The sequence below is a fragment of the Callithrix jacchus genome, chromosome 8 (genome assembly GCF_049354715.1).
Source record: "Callithrix jacchus isolate 240 chromosome 8, calJac240_pri, whole genome shotgun sequence".
Classification (NCBI taxonomy): Eukaryota; Metazoa; Chordata; class Mammalia; order Primates; family Cebidae; genus Callithrix; species Callithrix jacchus.
Genome location: NC_133509.1, coordinates 37,633,624 through 37,654,706, shown reverse-complemented (window position 1 = coordinate 37,654,706; position 21,083 = coordinate 37,633,624). Strand labels below are relative to the sequence as shown.

The window sequence follows — 21,083 nt, the reverse complement described above, 5'->3', positions numbered from 1 at the left end:
CAATAAATTCTCACTAAATATATATGGGATAAATGTTGAGTAACTTAGAGAAAACTTTGGATTTATTGCTATTCATGGATAGAGAAGAGGGTTAGATAGGATATTCCCTGAAGTTCCTTTCAGTGCTCCAACTGTGTGATTCTTTTAAAAATTTATTATTATACTTTAAGTTCTGGGATGCATATGCAGAATGTGCAGGTTTGCTACATAGGTAAATATGTGCCATGGTAGTTTGCTGTACATCCATCAATCCATCATCTACATTAGGTATTTCTCTTAATGCCATCCCATCTCTGGCCCCTCACCACCAGTATGAGGTGTCTGTTGATTCCTGCTGGGAGGTGTCTCCAAGTCAGGAGGCATGGGGAACAGGTACCCACTTGAGGAGGCAGTCTGTCCCTTTGCAGAGCTCAAGTGCTGTGCAGAGAGATATACTGCTCTCTTCAGAGCTGGTAAGCAGGAACTTTAGCATCTGTTGAATCTGGACCCACAGCTGCCTTTTCCCCCAGGTGCTCTGTCCCAGGGAGATGGAGTTTTATCTATAAGCCCCTGACTGGTGCTGCTGCCTTTCTTCAGAGATGCCCTGCCCAGAGAGGAGGAATCTAGAAAGGCAGTCTGCCTACTGTGACTTTGTAGAGCTGTGGTGGGCTCTGTACAGTTTGAACTTCCTGGCAGCTTTGTTAACGCCATGTGGGGAAAACTGCTTACTCCAGCCTCAGTAATGGCAGACGACCTTCTCCCCACCAAGCTGGAGCATCCCAGATTGACTTTAGGCTGCTGTGCTGGCAGTGAGAATTTCAAGCCTGTGGATCTTAGCTTGCTGAGCTTTGTTGGCGTGTGATCTGCTGAGCTAGACCCTGGCTTCAGGCCACTTTCCAGGGGAGTGAAGGCTTCAGCTCCCTTTTGAGGGGAGTGTCTCACAGGTGTTCCAGGTGCCACTGGGGTATGAAAAAAACTACTACAGCTAACTCAGTGTCTACCCAAATGGCCATCCAGTATTGTGCTGGTGAAACCCAGGGCCCTTGTGGTGTAGGCACCCAAGAGATCTTTGCTGGTTGCAAAGATCATGGGAAAAGTGCAGTATCTGCATTGGAATGCACCATTCTTCCCAGTACAGTCTCTCATGGCTTCCCTTGGCTAGGGGAGAGAAATCACCTGACCCCTTATGCTTCCTGGATGAGGCAGCATCCCATTCTGTTTTGGCTCACCTCTGTGGGCTGCACCCACTGTCTTACTAGTCCCAATGAGATGAACTGTGTAGTTGGAAATGCAGAAATCACCTGCATTCTGCATTGATCTTGCTGGGAGCTACAGACTGGAGCTAATCTTATTCGACCATCTTTCCCAGGTTCCCCCAGCTGTGTCATTCTGTTCTGTAGTGCTCAGTAGAGCCATATCCTAGGGAGGACAAGTTCTTGGCCACCTGAGTTATCTCAGTAAGGGCAGCATTTTATACTTGCTTCCTCTCAGCTCTGGGGTTTATGTAAGTGCATATGGTTTTGGGAATCTACTATTCATTTACAGGGCTGCCTTGAATGGCCAGATAGGCTGTTTCATTAATACCCACTTCTTGTTTGCATGCTTTTATCAGAATACATGCTCTTTATTTGGCTTTTCAAGCATTCTATTTATATGTGACCTTTGTCATCCCAACGCCGACCATTTAGCAGATAGTTCCTTCTGCTGAGAAAACAAAGGCTCTGCGGAACTTTCTGTGGATTCCTCTGTTCTCCCCGTGGCCCTTCATGGGACTCTGAGTGTCCAGTTTCTCAATATGAGAATCTCAAGAAGTAAAGGAAATCCAAGAAAAAGCGAAGGACTTTTCCTTTGTCCCCTGATGGGAAACTTCACATATTGCTGAGTATTTTAAAGCGAGATTTGGCCCTAAACAAAACTAAGAATACAAGAAGTTGATGATTGCACTCTCCTACCTTTTGACCTTCTTTGGTTACCCACATCCTTATAACCCATGGTCATTATGATTTCCTTAGCCATCTTCCACTCCCAGCTTGCTCTTCTGCCTTCTCTGGCAGTGGACAAGATGATTTCCAACCTGGACTTCCACAAGCCCTCAATTGCATTGTTATATTAATATATTAATCTTATATTGGTATCATAATGGCTGGTAAATGACATAGAACCTTCCCTTAAAAAGTTCCCGTTGAACATTATTTTCAGAGACTTTCTAAAAATATTGATTTAACCCAAAAAGTAGTTTAAATGGAAAACCTTTAATCAGAATAATGAAAATATTTTGAATTTTGGGGACCTTTTGAATTTTTTTTGCCATGTATAGATCTAATAATACAATCACTTCTAGGAAGCAATTTTAAAGGAATTATCAGACATGTGGAGCAAGATTCATTTGTAGAAATGTTTATCACCTTTTGTGATAAAGATCCTATTTTTGGAGAAAGCCCTTGACTTTTCACAAAGTATATATTTCAAGATCTTTGTAAATCTCCAAATTTGCAACTCCCACGATAGCTTATAATTCCTCTCATAAAATGCAGGAAAATAACCATTTAAGTAATCCCTTTAGACTCTTAATTTATATGCTGTTATAATTTATAATGCATTTATAATACCATTAAAATAAATTCTTACTAAAGCACTCACAGAATGTTTCAGAATCATTTTTTCTTGTTTTCGTACGAGTGGGGCATATTTATATCACAGATGCAGGCCTTAGGAAAATTTAACATTCTACTTTTACCTGGCTAAGAAATATTACCTTCTTAGACAAATTTTCTTCACTTTCATCACCATCCCTGTAAACGGGCTTTTATTGAAGGGAGGATGCAGACCATTTAACACGAAGACACAGTTTTGTTTTTTTTTCTTTCTTCCATCGTTTTATTAGAGTGACGGCATACAGGATAACCACTAGAGCATAACACAATGAATTTGAGATTTAAATTCCAGGTGCTAGGCCAGGTTCATTCACGAGCTCAGGGACTCCTCCCACACAGCAGCTGTACAGCATTCCAGGTTCAGACCAACGCCCCAGAGAAACAACAGATAACTGCTTGTCAAGAGCTTGGTGCTCATAGCATTGCATAGTGAAGAGAGAGAGAATTTGGATTAAAAACCCACTATGCTGACTATTTAGTTTGCGTTTAGTCATGTCATTTTGAACCATTCTTTGTTTCCCTTATCCATAATATAGAAATGAAAATCTTCACTTTATAAGTTTATTGTAAGGATCAGTGGCAATTTAAGTGCCTGGCACAGGGTTGATTCAAGTAGCTCTTTTTTTTTTCAACTTTTAAGTTCAGGGGTACATGTGCAGGATGTACAGGTTTGTTACATAGGTAAATGTGTGCCATGGTGGTTTGCTGGGTGGATCATTTCATCACCTAGGTATTCAGCCTAGCATCCCTTAGCTATTCTTCCTGATGCTCTCTCTCTACACCCATGCCAACAGGATACAGTGTATGCTGTGTCCCCCGTGTGTCCATGTGTTCTCATCATTCAACTCCCACTTATAAGTGAGAACATGCAGTGTTTGGTTTTCTGTTCTTGTGTTAGTTTGCTGAGGATAATGGATTCCAGCTCCATTCATGTCCCAGCAAAGGATATTACCTCATTCCTTCTTATGGCTGCATAGTATTCCATGGTGTATATATACCATATTTTCTCTATGATGTCTATCAATCATGGGCATTTAGGTTAATTCCATGTCTTTGCTATTGTGAATAGGGTTGCAATTAACATATGTGTACATATATCTTCATAATATAATGATTTATATTCCTTTGGGTATATACCCACTAATGGGATTGTTGGATCAAATGTTGTTTCTGCCTCTAGGTCTTTGAGGAATTGCCACACTGTCTTTCACAATGGTTGAAATAATTTACAGTCCCACCAACAGTGTGTAAGAGTTTCTTTTTCTCCACAACTTCATCAGCACCTGTTATTTTTTGACCTTTTAATAATAGCCATTCTGACTGGCATGAGATGGTATCTCATTATAGTTTTGATTTGTATTTCCCTACAACGATCAGTGATGTTAAGGTTTTTTTTTTTTTTTTTTTTGAGACGGAGTTTCGCTCTTGCTACCCAGGCTGGAGTGCAATGGCGCGATCTCGGCTCACCACAACCTCCACCTCCTGGGTTCAGGCAATTCTCCTGCCTCAGCCTCCCGAGCAGCTGGGATTACAGGCACGCACCACCGTGCCCAGCTAAGTTTTTGTAATTTTAGTAGAGACGGGGTTTCACCATGTTGACCAAGATGGTCTCGATCTGTTGACCTCGTGATCCACCCGTCTTGGCCTCCCAAAGTGCTGGGATTACAGGCTTGAGCCACCGCGCCTGGCCGATGTTAAGGTTTTTTGTCAAATCTTTGTTGTCTCCATGTATTCTTCCTTTTGAGAAGTCTGTTCATGTTCTTTGTCCACATTTCAATGGGATTGTTGGTTTTTTTCTCTTGTAAATTTGTTTTAAGTTCCTTATAGATTCTGGATATTAGACCTTTGTCAGATTGATAGATGATAAAAATTTTCTCCCATTCTGTAGGTTGTCTGTTCACTCTGATGATAGTTTCTTTAAGTAACTCATTATTATGATAAGAAATATAATCCTGGAAAATAGTGTGAAACCTTCCAATATCAAGCAAAAATTAAAAAAATTAATGCCCTACAATAGGGAAAGTGAAAATAAGTTATGCTACATCTATAATCATGGGCTACTGTACAGCCATTCAAAATAAGATTCACAACAAACTTTAATTCATAGGAGAAATTTGCCTACTTTACATGGTTAAAAACTGCAAGAATAAGAAGTTTATGAACATGGTGAATATATCTGTATATAAAAATATGCAATAAAGATCTTTCTACAAATTCTAGTTATTTTTGGTTGAAGGGACTATTAGCAATTTTTATTTCATATTGTAAATGTCCCATTGTAAATGTCCATTATATCTATAATAAGTACATATTAGCTTTATACTGAGAAAAAAGTGATTTTAAATTTCTGACACATGGATGGCTATGTTTTCTGCCTGCAGAAAGTACTGGCATTGTTTAAAGTTTACATACTAATTTGACCTCGATATTACACAGATATATCTGGTCCAAACCAAAATAGGCAAAGCTCTGCACTGGGGAGAATTGGTCTGGCTAGGATATGATTTTGGATTTCTCAACAGTGGAAATAATGTGGAAGACAAAAATTTGCCTCTTGCAAATTTCATAGATAATGTAATAACAGAATGATAACATTTACAGAAAAACATGATTGCTCATTTTGTTTTAATGCCTACTGCATTTTAGTACTATCTCGGGCGAACACAAATGTCTCACTGCAGAATTGCCATGTTTAGGGTTACAGTTTGGAAATACTCCTAAAACCATTCCCGTGTTTAAATTCATAATGCCATTTAGTAATGATGCTGTGATAAATAATAAGTGTATTCCTTAAAGCTAAATATCCAAATCTAATTTCATTTCACTTACTTTTAATTCTCAATTTTTGTTTTATCAGGTGAAGTACATGATGACCTGGGTCAGAAGACGGAAGTAACTCAGGTGTGGAAGTAATAAAGTTTCATTCTTAGTTTTAATTTCAAATTATATGTGCTTTTAAGAAAATGATAAACTTTTAGTGTCCTAATTTCCACTAAGACCAGATGAGATACTTAATGTATAACATTAAAAAATAGATTAATATGGTTCCAAATTCCTTCTCATCTAGATTCCCCAACCAGAAATTTCCTTCTGTTTTTTATTCTTGAAATATTTATCCAGATGTAAGCTATTATATTCCCCCACCTTTTAAATGGAGGAGAGATATAATTATGTAGGCGGTAGCATAATTTACATACTGTTCTTCAACTTTCTCTACAATGTATCTTGGAGATCATTCTAGAATAGTTTTTAAAAAGTACTTTCTCATTCTTTTTAATGGCTGAATGGTATTTTGTCATATTGATGTTCCAGAAGTTATATGAAGAGACACTGATGGACACCCGCAGTGTCCATTAGTTTGGATTTTCAATATTTTTCTAGTAAAGAAAATACAGCAAAAATAACTGGGTACACAATTTATTTCACATGTTAGGGAATATAGCATCTGTTTCTGGAAATGAAATTGCTAAATCAAAAGGTATGTGCATTCATAATTTGATAAATATTGCAAATTGCCTTCTTTAGAATTCATAACAATTTACCCTGACACAAATAAGGGTAACAGTGTCTGATTTTTCCCCACTCTCACCAATACAGTGTTTTATCAAAATTTGTGATTTTTGATGAGATTGTATGAAAAGTGAGTGCAGCAATATTGGTTCTAATTTTAATTTCTCTTATTATAAGTGATGTTGGATGTACTTTCAAATGTTTAAGAGCTTATTGTATTTCTGTAAGTTTCTGGTTCGGTAAGTTTACCCATTTTTTTCTATTTGATTGTTAATTTGTTTATGTTTATATTAGGGAAAATAAGTATTTGTGAAATGAGTTTTATGTATTCTTTTCCCACTTTGTCATTTATTTGTCCCATGATTTTTTTTCTGGTATTTTTGCTATGAGAAATATTTTATTTTCATGTAGTTGAGTTTATCATTTTTTCCTCCCTCTGTCACTGAGTTTTATGCCTTAAATATAAAGCACATCATCATTACAGAGTTAATGTTTTGCGTTTAAATTTTAGATTCATTTGTATTTTATCCTGGTGTGGCATGTAAAGTTTAAGTCCAAGTATAGTTTTCTCCAGATGACTACTGACTTTACCCATTTATTTCAAAGCCTATTCTTTTTTTTTTTTTGCCAATTTGGGAAGTTGCCTTTATAACAAGGCAAACTTGTGTACTAGGTCTATTACTGAACTTTTGATGTGTTCCCTTTTCTTTCTATGCATATGTTAGTATCATACTGTTTTAATTATTGACAAAGGCCGGGTGTGGTGGCTTACGCCTGTAATCCCAGCACATTGGGAGTCCAAGGTGGGCAGATCACCTGAGGTCAAGAGTTCAATACCAGCCTGGCCAATATGGTGAAATCTTGTCTTTATTAAAAACATAAAAATTAGCTGGGTGTGGTGGTGAACACCTATAGTTCCAGCTACTTGAGAGGCTGAGGCAGCAGATTTGCTTGAACTTGGGAGGCAGAGGTTTCAGTGAGCTGAGATCTCACCACTGTAACTCCAGACTGGGTGACAGAGTGAGACTCCATCTCAATCAATCAATCAATCAATCAATCAATAAAACAAAATAAAATAATTGCAAGGCTCTAATATTTGGTAAGACTAGTATTTTTCCAGTGCTTTCTTTTCCCCTAGATATTCCTTAACTGTTCTGCTTATTTAACGTTCCTCATGATATTTTTGTTAGAATGATGATAAATTTATTGAGTATCTTATGAAGTATAAATATCCTTATGATATTGAATCTTTTTATCCAAGAGCATAGCATGTATTTAAAGCTACTTAAGTCATATTTTGTGTCTCTTAGAAGCATTTTTAGTATTTCTGCATACTTGCCTTGCTTATTACAAACAACTATTCCTAGATATGTAGCTAATTTTTTTGGTTATGGTTTCCACCTGGGGTCTTTCTCTCCATTATGATTCTTAATATGAAAGCAATATTTGATTGTTAATTTTGTATACCACTATCTTACTATATTTTCTTTTGTTTATAGTAACTTTTAGTCTTTTTCTGTGGGGTTTCCAAGTATATAACCATATTATCTGAAAATAGATACAGTTTTACCATCATTCTAACCATATTATCTGAAAATAGAGACAGTTTTACCCATCATTCTATCTTTTTTACTTTTATTTTTCTTATCTAATTGCATTGGTTAGTACTTCTAAAGTAATACAAAATAATATAGCCTTTTTTTTAATATCTTTGTTTCCGACATTAGAGCATATGCTTCTAGTATTGTCTCATTAAACATAATAAAAAATTTGGACTGGAATAGATACATTTTTGGAATATTCATCTATTCAATATATAAATTTATTTTCACACATAAAAATTTATTTTGTTAAAGTCTAAGTTGGATACTGAATTTAACCAATAGTCCTTGGTCACCTATGAGGATAATAAACTGTTTTTTCTTCCGTGGATATATTAATATGATGAATTGTATTAAAAGATTCAATTTCTTCCATATTTTCCTGGAATAAATGCCTCTTATCATGTTAAACTGTTTTATAATGTGCTATTAGGTTCTGATTGCTAATGCTTTATTTAGATATGCACATTCATCTTTGTAAGAGACATGCCTTTGCAGTGTTCTTGTTTGGGGTAATATATGTTTTGCTACCAATGTTATATTTTCTTTAGAAACATAAATAAGGGATCTCTCCTTCTTTTTGTATTCTGTAGAACAGTTTATGTACAATCAAAATAATATATGCTTTAAAGTTTTCTAAAATCTCCCTATAAAATTATGTGAACCTGGTGCTATTTCACATAATAGCTCTTAGATAATGTTCTTTATAATCTCATCTACAGCAGTTATCTGTTTAGAACTTCTATCTCTTTTGGAGTGATTTGGAAAATTATATTTTCTTAGAATATTGTGAAATTCAATCAGATTTTCACATTTATTTGGAAAGACTAATAAATATTTTAAATTTACATTTATTTTCAAAGACTCATAAGTCCTTTAATTTCCTCTTTATCTGTGGTTCTTTTTTATTATTTCTTATCTGTCATTCTGGTCTGTTCCTGTCTTATTATGTTAGTAAATAGTTTAGTTGCCCCTTTCTCCCACAAAGAAGTATAGCTGTTGGATTTACTTATTTTTTTTCTCTGTGTTTTAATCAATAACTTCTGCTTCTTTATTAATGCCTTCATCTTGCATTCCTTAAACTTCTTTTTTTTTTGCATTTCCTTACTTCATACTCAGATGCTTAATTTATTTATTTGTATTCTTTCCTGTTTTTTAAGAATACAAATATTTATGGTTAACAATTTCCCCCTGAACACTGCTTTAGTTTTGTTACATGTATTTTGGCATGTAGTTTATTAAAGTATTTTAATTTTATTTTTATATTATTATTTTATCTTTATTTTTGTTATATCAATGAATTCAAATTGAACCATTGAGTTTGAACCATAAGTTTTTACAGAAGAATTTAAAATTTCCAGATGGTAAGGATGTTTTTCTCCCTAACTTTATAGCACTTTTAATAAAAGAATATATTTTTATTATTGCTACTTTTTAGAATTTCTTGAGGTTTTCTTTGTGGCTTAATGAGGTTAATGGTTATTCATGTTTCAGGATCCTTAAGAAGAAAGTATATGTGTTCTAAAGTTTGGAATTATAGCTAGTATAATTTAGCTCTATCTTGTTAACTGTCTTATTTAGATCATCTATATAATTATTTATCTTTTATTTATGTTATCTGTTTGAGTTAAAGCAGCTAAAGTGTTCTGATCATACTTTATGTCTATAGGTCATATACACCCCAAAGTCTGTTTTATTGAGTATTGATAATAGTTTTTTATTACATTGATGGTCATAAGGGTTTAACTTTTATTATGAATCATATGATTTAACATACTCCTTTTTGGCTCATTCAGTTCTTCTTGCCCTGATTTAAACCTGATTTGATATTAAGATCATTATTCTTGGTTTTTGTTTTCATTTATATTTGCCCACCTTTTATTTTCAAAGTTCTTGAATTACTTTGATTTAGGTATATGTTTTGTGTATGACACAGGGTTGTATTTTTCTTTTGCTTTGAGTTCCAATCTTTAATGAGTTTGGTCCATTTACATGGGGCTATACTTTGTCTTGATTCTGTTATAGTATTTTAGGTTATTATTTTTTATCTTTATAATTTTTAATTATTTCCTTATATGGTCTCTTTCTTTTACTCTGTGTGTTTGTATGCATTTCTTGTAATATTTAAGGAAATATTTTATTATTTCTGTGCTGTATACTCTCCAGCGTTTATGTAATACTTTTAATTTTTTCTTTTTAGTGTTTATCAGTTTCCTAACATGAACAATGATGAGATTATTTCTCTTTCTTTTACTCATATTTCCTAATATTTTTCTTAATAGTACTTTTAATCTGAAACATATACTAATTTCTATGAGTCCATTTGAAGCTTCAAATGATATTTTCTGTTTTTCAAATACCAAAATGAGGAAATCAGCATCTTCTCCCAATTTTTTTTTTTAGCAATAGTCACGTGTGTAATATTTACATTTTGTTTTGTCATCCTAATCTATTTGTTTTAGACCTAGCCCTTCAGCTAAAATTATTTTATATTCACCACTAACTAGTACATTTCTCAGTGTTTTTTTTCAGTCGTTTTTCTATTTGGCTGAAGTTCACCCTCTAATTTCAAGAATGCTTCATAAGAAGTATCTATTCAGGCCAAGTGTGATGGCTCACACCTATAATCACAGCACTTTGAGAGGCCAGGCGGGAGAACTGTTTGAGGCTAGGAGTTTGAGATCAGCTTGGGCAACATAATGAGACCTTGTGTCTATAAACAGTAAATAAATTAGCTGGGCATGCTGGGGCATGCCTGTAGTCCTAGACTTGGGAGGCTGAGATAGGAGGATCACTGGAGCCCATCAGTTCCAGGCTGCGATGAGCCGTGATCTTACCACTACACTCCAGCCTGGGTGACAGAGTGATACCCTGTCTCAAAAATATCTGTTCAGAGTTATCTGTTGACTTTATATTTGAATGATAGTTTGTCTGTAATCTCTTTGGGCCACAGTTTCTTCTCTGGATGGTTTTAGGGAAGTCCAAGGCCAGTGTGTATTTTAGAACTGACTGGTCAGAGTGTGTGTGTGTGTATGTGTGTGTGTGTGTGTGTGTGTATGTTTGTGTGTACATATATAGTTATTTTAAATATTTAAAAATTTAAAAACTTCTAATGCAGTTGTTTTCAAATTTTATTACATAAACAAAACAACCTGTGATTAAATAAGTTTCTGTGATTCTGGGACCAACATAAGTAACTGGGTGTCTTGTGTATAGGTCATCCCATATAATTGAGTAAAGTATAAAATACTATTCTACAATCTCCAAGACAAAGCACTTATTTCCCATCAAATGTTTTCGCAAAGACATCATTACAGGGATAGCACTTGAGTCGTAAACTTTTAAAGTACATTTTGCGTGTTCCAGAAGTCAGTAAATTAATAGGGATTTTACTTACCATTGAATCTTTTCCCACTATTGTGTTCTGTTCTTCATTGAATTCCATTTTATTCATTTTGTTTCTGTTTTTTACTCTCAACAAAATTTTAAGTGTTGAGTATGCTATTGTTAACGCTAAGCACATAGCAAATCTCTAGAATTTTTTCATGCTGCATGACAGAACTCTATACGAATTGCATAGCAAATCACCATATTCTCGTTTCCCCAGTCTCTGGCAAGCACCATTCTATTTTATGTTTCTATGAGTTTGACTACTTTAAAGACCTCATAAAAGGGGGAAAATTCTGTATTTGTCCTTCTGTAACTAGCATTTTTCATTTATAGTAATGTCAAGACATTTATATTGTAGCATATGACAGCATTTCATTCTTTTTTATGGCTCAATAATATTCCATTGTATGTATCTATCATTTCCTTATGTATTTATCTATTCATGGAGATTTAGTTTCTTTCTACTTCTTGGATATTGTGAATAAGGCTGCAATGAACATGGGAGTGCAAATATCCTTTCAAGATCCTGATTTCAATTCTTTTGGTCATATAAGGGATTGCAGGATAGTATGGTAGTTTTATTTTTAATTTCTTAAGAACTTTCATACTATTTTCTATAGTGACTACACTGTTTTACATTTCTATGAACAGCATACCACGATTCCAGTCTTTGTACATCCTCAACAATACTTGAGATTTGTGTGTGTGTGTGTGTGTGTGTGTGTGTGGTTTTTTTCTACTTTTATTTTAGAATTGGGGTACATGTACAGGTTTGTTACAAAGGCATACTGCAGAATGCTGAGATTTTGGATACAGTGGAACCCATCACCCAGGTAAGCACAGTATGCAAGAGATGGTTTTTCAGCTCCTGTCTTACTCTCTGTATGCTACCTCTAATAATTCACACTGTCTCTTGTTCCCACCTTTGTGTCCATGTGTGCCCAGTGTTTAGCTTCCACTTATAAGTGAGAACGTATGGTATTTGGTTTTCTGTTTCTGCATTAGTTTGCTTAAGATAATGGCCTCCAGCTTCATCTGTGTTGCTACAAAATATATGATTTTGTTCTTTTTTTTCATGGCTGCATACTGCTGCATAATGTATATTCACTACATTTTCTTCATCCTATCTACTGTTGATGGGCACCTGCGTTCATTCTGTTTTTGCTATTCTGAATAGCACTGTGATGGGCATATGGGTGCATGTGCCCTTTCAGTAGAATGATTTATTTTCTTCTAGGCATATACCCAGTAATAGGGTTGCTGAGTCAAATGGTAATTCAACTGTTAGTTTTTTGAGAAATCTCCAGAGTGGCTGGACTCATTTTCATTCCCACCAATAGTGTATAAGCGTCCCGTTTTCTCCTCAGCCTCACCAAAATCGATTCTTTTTTGACTTAACAAAAATTTTTCTGACTGGTGTGAGATGGTATCTCATTGTGATTTTTGATTTGCATTTCTCTGATGATTAATGATCATGAGCATTTTTTCATGTTTGTTGGTGGCTTGTTTGTCTTCTTTTGAGAAGTGTCTATTCATGTCCTTTGCTGAATTTTTATTGGGTATGTTCATTTTTTGCTTGATGACTTAAGGTTCCTTATAGATTCTGGATATTAAGGCTTTTTTGAATGCATAATTTGTGAATATTTTCTCCCAATCTGTAGATTGTCTGTTTGTACTCTTGATAGTTTCTCTTGCTGTGCAGAAGCTCTTTAGTTTAATTAGAGTTTATTTATCAATGTTTTTTGTTGCTTTATTAGAGTTCTCTAGAGGGACAGAACTAGTAGGATATATGTATATATGAAGGGGAGTTTATTAAGGAGTATTGACTCACACAATCACAAGATGAAGTCCCACAGTAGGCCATCTGCAAACTGAGGAGCAAGGAAGCCAGTCCTAGTCCTGAAACCTCAAAAGTAGGGAAGCCAGGTCAGGGCCAAAATGGCCAACTGAAAGCAGCAGCATTCAGAGGCACCCATAAAAAAACAAAAAAAACCCACCATAATAAGCATGTGAACCCTTCACAGACAACCAAGGTATCCAGGTTATCTCATCAAAATTGTCTAGAAGGCTGGTGTGACCCATGGAGAGAAGGAAAAGCAGTGTGATGTGGCAGCCCACCTGAAGGGGAGTCCCCCCCCCATTCCCCCAGCCCGGCCAAGGGAGGCAGTAAAGCATGTTACCCAGCTGGGGAAACTGTGCTTTTCCCACAGAACTGTGCAACCCATGGATAGGAATATCCTACTTGCAAACCCACGCCACCAAGGTCTAGCATCCCCACCCTGGAATGTGCAGATTCTAGCCTACCTAACTCCCGGGAGAGGGGTGACCAGCACTGGCTGCTGCTGCCTGCTGTCTAAGCCTATTGAGCTCCTCCGGGGAGGGGCAGCAACCAGCAATGGAGCTTGCAACTGCCTAATATGCTAAGCTTCTTGGGTGGGGGAAAGGCAGCACCCATTTCTATAGCTCCAGGCTGCACTTGGAGCCAGGAAGGTTAGCCAATTTGGTCCCAAGACTTGTCCCCACAGCCCAACACACTGGCTGTGGTAGTCTACAGCCAGAGGGCCTCTTCAGGCCTAACCCTGACCCATTCATTTTCAGTGAGTGGTGCTTCCCTACAGGATCTCCAATAACTCCAGCCAGAGGCTCAGGGATAGAATTTGGATTTACCCGGACCTATGCCCCTAGTTAGAGGGGTGGCCGCAGTCTCAGCAGACCAGCAGACTTAGCCTCTCATTGATAGTTTTTAGGAATCTGGGAAGCCCAGATGAATGGGTTTCCCCCTAGTAAAACACACCTCGCCCTCAAGGGACAAAGTGCTTCATTAAATAGGTCCTCCTTCCTGTGCCACCAACTGAGTGAGACCCTCCAACAGGGGTTGTCAGATACCTTATACAAGTGCGATTCTACTGACATCAGCTTGTTACCCCTTGAGGTCAGAGGTCCCAGAAGAAGGAGAAGTCACCCACTTTTGCTGCTCTCCAGCCTCCTTGAGTGACATCTCCAGGCATAGAAGCCAATCAGATGAATAAGGCCTGAAGTGAACCCCCAGCAGAAGCCCTGCAGAAGAGTGACCTGAAAGAAAAACAAACAAGCATAAAGTGATAACAGCATCGGCAACAACAATAAATGCACCTAGAAAAACCCCATATAAGGGTTAGCAGCTTGAAAGACCAAAAGTAGACAAACTCATGAAGATGTGAAAGAATTAACAACAAAACAAAATGAAACAAAATGCTGAAAACCCAAAAGGTCAGTGTGCCTCTTCTCTAAATGATCACATCATCTCTCCATCAAGGGTGCAGAACTGGATGGAGGATCAGATGGATGAATTGACAGAAGTAGGCTTCAGAAAATGGGTAATACAAAACTATCATGAACTACAGGAGCTTGTTCTAACCCAATGCAAAGAAGTTAAGAACACTGATAAAAGGTTAGAGGAATTGCTAACTTGAATAACCAGTTTAGAGAGGAACATGAAGGACCTGATGGAGCTGAAAAACACAGCATGAGAACTTTGTGTAGCATATATAAGTATCAACAACAGAATCGACCAAGCAGAAGAAAAGATACCAGAGTTTGAAGACAACCTTCTGAAATAAGACAGGCAGACAAGAATAGAGAAAAAGAATGCAAAGGAATGAACAAAGCCTTCAAGAGATATGGGACTTCGTAAAAAGACCTAATCTATGATTGATTGGAGTACCAGAAGGAGATGGGAAAAATGGAAACAAACTGAAAAACATACTTTAGGATATTATCCAGAACTTCCCCAACCTAACAAGACAGACCAACATACGAATTCAGAAATACAGAGAACACCATTAAGATGCTCCAAGAAAAGATCAAACCCAAAACACATAATCACCAGACTCTTAAAGGTTCAAATGAAGGAAAAACTGTTCAGGGCAACCAGAGAGTAAGGCCAAGTTGCCTGTAGAGGGAAACCCATTAGACTAACAGTGGACCTCTCAGCAGAAACTCTACAAGCCAGAAAGATTGGGGGCTAATATTCAACATTCTTAAAGAAAAGAATTTTCAACCCAAGATTTCATGTCCAGTCAAACTAAGCTTCATAAGTGAAGGTGAAATAAAATCCTTTTCAGACAAGCAAATGCTGAGGGATTTTGTTACTACCAAGCCTGCCATGCAAGAGCTCCTGAAACACTAAATATGGGAAGGAAAAACCAGTAACAACCACTGCAAAAACACACCAAAGTATAAAGACCAATGACACTACAAAAAACAAACAAAAAACCCCACATCAACTAGTGTGCAAAATAACCAAATAGCATCATGATGACAGGATCAAATTCAGCATAACAATACTAACCTTAAATGTAAATGGGCTAAATGCTCCAATGAAAAGACACATATGGGCAAATTGGATAAGGAGTCAAGACTCATCACTGTGCTGTATTTAGGAGACCCATCTTATGTGCAAAGACACACACAGGCTTCATGTAAAGGGAGGGAGGAAAATTTACCAAGCAAATGGAAAGCAAAAGTGAAAGCAAGGGTTGCAATCCTAGTCTCTGACAAAAGAGACTTCAAACCAACAAAGATAAAAAAAGACAAAGAAGGGCATTACATAATGGTAAAGAAAACAAATAAAAAAAACAGTTAACTATTCTGAATATATATGTGCACAATACAGGAGCACTCACATTCATAAAACAAATTCTTATAGACCTACAAAGAGACTTAGACTCCCACACAATAATAGTGGGAGACTTTAACATCCCACTGTCAGTATAAGACATATCAATGAGATAGAAAATTACCAAAGATATTCAGGACTTGAACTCAGCTATGGATCAAGTGGACCTGGTAGACATCTACAGAACTCTGTACCCCACATCAACAGAATATACATTTATCTCAGTGCCACATGGCACTTATTCTAAAAACGACCACAAAATTGGAAGTAAAACACTTCTCAGTAAATACAGAAGAATTGAAATCACAGCAGTCTCTCAGACCACAGTGCAAACAAGTTAGAACTCAGGATTAAGAAACTCACTCAAAATGACAAAACTTCATGGAAATTGAACAACTTGCTCCTAAATGACTCCTGGGTAAATAATGAAATTAAGGCAGAAATCAAGAAGCTCTTTGAAACCAATGAGAACAAAGAGACAATGTACCAGAATCTCTTGGACGTGGCTAAAGCAGTGCTAAGAGGGAAATTTATAGCACTAAATGCCCACATCAGAAAGCTAGAAAGTTCTCAAATCAACAGGCTAACATTGCAAATAAAATAACTAGAGAAGCAAGAACAAACAAGTTCAAAAGCTAGCAGAAGACAAGAAATAATTAAGATCAAGGAAGAATTGCAGGAGATAGAGACACAAAAAACCCTCCAAAAAAATCAACAAATCCAGGAGCTGTTTGGTTTTTTTTCTTTAAAAAGTTAATAAAATAGATAGACCGCTAGCTAGATTAATAAGAAGAGAGAAGAAACAAATAGATACAATAAAAATTGATAAAGGGAATATCACCACTGACCTCACAGAAATACAAACTACCATCAGAATACTGTAAACACCTCTACAAAATTAAACAAGAAGTTGAATCCCTTAAAAGACCAATAACAAATTCTGCAATTGAGGCAGTAATTAATAGCCTACCACCAAAAAAATCCTGGGGCCAGACCAATTCACAGCTGAATTGTACCAGAAATACAAAGAGGAGCTTGTACCATTCCTTCTGAAACGATTCCAAACAACTTTAAAGGAGGGACTCCTCCCTAACTCATTTTATGAAGCCAGTATCATCCTGATGCCAAAACCGGGAAGAGACACAATACAAAAAGAAAATTTCAGGGCAATATCCCTGATGAAAGTTGATGCAGAAATCCTCAATAACATACTGGCAAACCAAATTCAGCAGCACATCAAAAAACTTAATTACCATGATGAAGTTTCCTTCCAGGGATTCCTTAATCCCTGGAATGCAAGGCGGGTTTAACACATGCAAATCAGTAAACATAAGCCATCACATAAACAGAAGCAAAGACAAAAACCACATGATTATCTCAATAGATGCAGAAAAGGCTTTTGATAAACTTCAACATTTCTTCATGTTAAAAACTCCCAAAATCTTGGAATATAATCATGAATGAATTCCCATTCACAATCACTACAAAGAGAAGGAAATACCTAGGAGTACAGCTAACAAGGGATATCAAGGACCTCTTCATGGAGAACTACAAACCACTGTTCAAGGAAATAAGAGAGGACATAAACAAATGGAAAAACATTCCATCCCCATGCACAGGAAGAATCAACATCGTGAAAATGGCCATACTGCCCAAAGTAATTTATAGATTCAGTGCTCTTCCTATCAAGCTACTATTGACTTTCTTTACAGAATTAGAAAAAATGATTTTAAATGTCATATAGAATCAAAGAAGACCCTGTAAAGCCAAGAAAATCCTAAGCAAAAACAGTACAGCTGGAGAGATTGTGCTACCTGATTTCAAACTATACTACCAGGTTACAGTAACAAAAACAGCATGATACCAGTACCAAAACAAACATATAGCCCAATGGAGTAGAACAGAGACCTCAGAAATAACACCGCACACATCTGCGACCATCTGATCTTAACAAACCTGCCAAAAACAAAACAATAGGGAATGGATCTTCTATTCAGTAGAAGAAAACCTAGGCAATACCATTCAGGACATAGGCATGGGAAAAGACTTAATGACAAAAATGCCAAAAGGAACTGCAACAAAAGTTGAAACTGACAAGTGGGATCTAATTAAACTAAAGAGCTGCACAACAAAAGAAACCGTTATCAAAGGGAAAAGGCAACCTACAGAATAGGAGAAAAATTTTGTAATCTACCCATCTGACAAAGCTTTAATGTCCAGAATTTACAAAGAACTTAAACATATTTACAAGAAAAAGACAAACAATTCCATCAAAAAGTGGGCAAAGGATATCAACAGACACTTCTCCAAAGAAGATACATTGCTAACAAGCATATGAAAACAGCTCAACATCCCTGATCATCAGAGAAATGAAAATCAAAACCACAATGAGATATCATCTCATGCCAGTTGCAGTGGCGATTATTAAAAAGTCTGGAAACAATAGATGCTGTTGAGGCTTTGGAGAAATAGGAACATTTTTACACTGTTGTTGGGAATGTAAATTAGTTCAACCATTGTGGAAGACAGTATGGTGATTCCTCAAGGATCTAGAACCAGAAATACCATTTGATCTAGCAATCCCATTACTGGGTGTTTATCCAAAAGAAAATAAATTATTCTACTCTAAAGACACATGCAAACATATGTTTACTGCAGCACTATTTACAATAGTAAAGAAATGGAACCAATCCAAATATTCATCAATGATAGATGTTTACTGCAGCACTATTTACAATAGTAAAGAAATGGAACCAATCCAAATATTCATCAATGATAGACTGGATAAAGAAAATGTGGTACATATATACCATGGAATACTATGCAGCCATAAGAAGGAATGAGATCATTGTCCTTTGGCCTGTGCATATCTAGTTTTCCTCACTCTGTTGAAAAGACTATCCTTTCCCTGTTGTGTAGTGTTGGAACCCTTGGTGAAATTTGTTCAACTGTTTATGTGGGGGTTTATTTCTGTGTTCTCTATTCTATTCCACTGATCTGTGTGTCTGTCTTTATACCAGTACCCCACTGCTCTGATTGCTGTACCTTGTAACATGTTTGAAGTCAGGAAGTGTGAGGACCCCAGCTTTGTCCTTCTTCCTCAAGATAGTTTTGGCTATTTGTAGTCATTTGTGGTTTCACATGAATTTTAGAATTTTTTTTATGCTTTTGTAAAAAACGCCATTGGGATTTTGATAGGGATTGCATTGAATCTATGGTTCACTTTGGGCACTATGGAGATATTAACAATATTAAGTGTTCCAATCCATGACCATTAGATACATTTTCATTTATTTGTATCTTTAATTCCTTTCATCAACATTTTCTGATTTTTATTGTACAAGGGTTTTGAGAGCCCCCAGCTCAAATTGAGGTTCTAGCACCAGACCATCTAGCAACAACTCTACCCTAATAGAAATGAAGGAGAGCTGGACATAGATGTTTAAGTGTGTCTTTCTGGGGATATTTCTTTTACCTGGTGGGTAACCTAATGCCTAGTTGTCTGATTATATACCAAGAGGTCCCTCACATGGGAAACTTGTTTACAATGGCAGGCACTCCTGTGGCTCTCGTCTGACTAGTGTTCAGTTTATGCCTGCCTGACCATTGACCTGGTGCTGGGAGTGAGGCCTTGTGTTCTTCCCAGTGTTCCAGGAACAACCCAGTCTGGGGTAGCCCCTACTTCAGATGGAAGTTGTAAATTCAATACACAATTCTTATTCAATAAGAAATAAGTTTAAATATTTTTACTTATTGATCCTGGGCAATGAGGGTTTAATAGGTTAGGAGGGCAGTCCTTCAGCACTGGGTTCCATGAGCAGGAAGGAAGAGTCAGGGAGAGAGGTATTTTTTTAAAGGGTTAATTAGCAGTATATGTAAGGAAATAGAATTTGGGGCACTTAAAGCTCACAGGCAAATGCTTGAATGATCTCTTTAAAGGAAGCAGCAGGAAAGTGGGGAACCTAGTCTGCTAGGCAAGAGATGACTCTAAGTTCTATCTGTGGCTGCTAGCTTAGTCCATTTGTGTGTTGTATAGAACTAGAAAGTGTTTTAAGGATGACTGATCCCTGCTTCTGGACTGAGAAATTTAAACTTGTATTCAAAATGGATGCCAAGGGAACATGTAATTATAATAATTTACTACAAGTCTTTTATCTCCTTTGTTAATGCTATTCCTTAGTATTGTGTTCTTTTTGATGCCACTTTAGATGAGATCGTTTTCCTCATTTTCTTGGATTTATTGTTGTTACTGTATGGAAATAGAACTGATTTCTGTATGCTGCAACTTTTTAAAATTTTTTATCTTGTAACTTTACAGAATTCATATATTAGTTTTAATAGTTTTAAAAAATGGTACACCTTGGGTTTATAAGATAGTGTCATTTTCAAATAGGGATAGTTTTACTCTTCTTTTCCAATTGGTATGCCTTTTCTTTCTTTTTTTTGTCTAACTGGCTGGGACTACTAGTATTACATTAAGTAGAAGTGATAAGAATGGGCATCCCTGCCTTGTTCTTGATTTTAAATAAAAAGCTTTCAGTTTTTTACCATTAAGTATAAAGTTATCTGAGGGTTTTTTCATATTTAGACTTTATTTATAATGAGTATTTTTCTTCTGTTCCTTTTTTGTTGAGAGTTTCTTTTTAAATCATGAATGGATGCTTAATTTTGTCAAATGCTTTTTCTGCATATATTGAGATGATCATGTGATTTTATTTGTTCTGTTAATATGATGTTTCATATTTATTGATTTTAGTGTGTTGAACCATCCTTCAATCCCAGGAATTAATCCCACTTTTTTGTGGTGTATGATCCTTTTAATGTGATTCAATTTACTAGTCTTTTGTTGAGAATTTTTGCATGTTAATTGGGGTAATCAGACTGTAGTATACTTTTCTTGTGGTGTCTTTGTTCGGCTTTGTTGTCAGAATACTACTGTTTTCAAAATGAGTTTGGAAGTATTCCGTTTTTTTTTTTTTTGGGAAGTGTTTGAATAAGTTTGGCATTAATTATACTCTACATGTTTGGTAGAATTCACCAGTGAAGCCATCTGGTCTTGGGATTTTCTTTGTTGGGAGGTGTCTGATTACTGATTCAGTCTCTATACTCGCTATGGGTCTGCTTAGGCTTTCTATTTTTCATGATTTAGTTTTGGTAGGTGTATATTTCTAGGAATTTCATGATTTAGTTTTGGTAGGTGTATGTTTCTAGGAATTTTTTTAGTGTTTCTATTTTGTTGGTCTATAATTTTTCATAAGTCTCGTAAGATTTCTTAATTTCTGTCATCATTTG

General features: G+C 36.2%; 1 protein-coding gene across 4 annotated transcripts in view; it reads left to right on the top strand.

Moving 5' to 3' along the window:
- ATP8B4 (ATPase phospholipid transporting 8B4 (putative)) overlaps nucleotides 1-21,083 on the top strand; it is a 272,389-nt gene that overhangs the window by 148,281 nt on the left and 103,025 nt on the right. For all 4 annotated transcript variants that reach the window (XM_078334229.1, XM_054239635.2, XM_017976839.4 and 1 more), the window contains one exon: nucleotides 5,491-5,534. In XM_078334229.1, coding sequence (XP_078190355.1) covers nucleotides 5,491-5,534 — 44 coding nt within the window. The remainder of the gene's footprint in view (nucleotides 1-5,490; nucleotides 5,535-21,083) is intronic.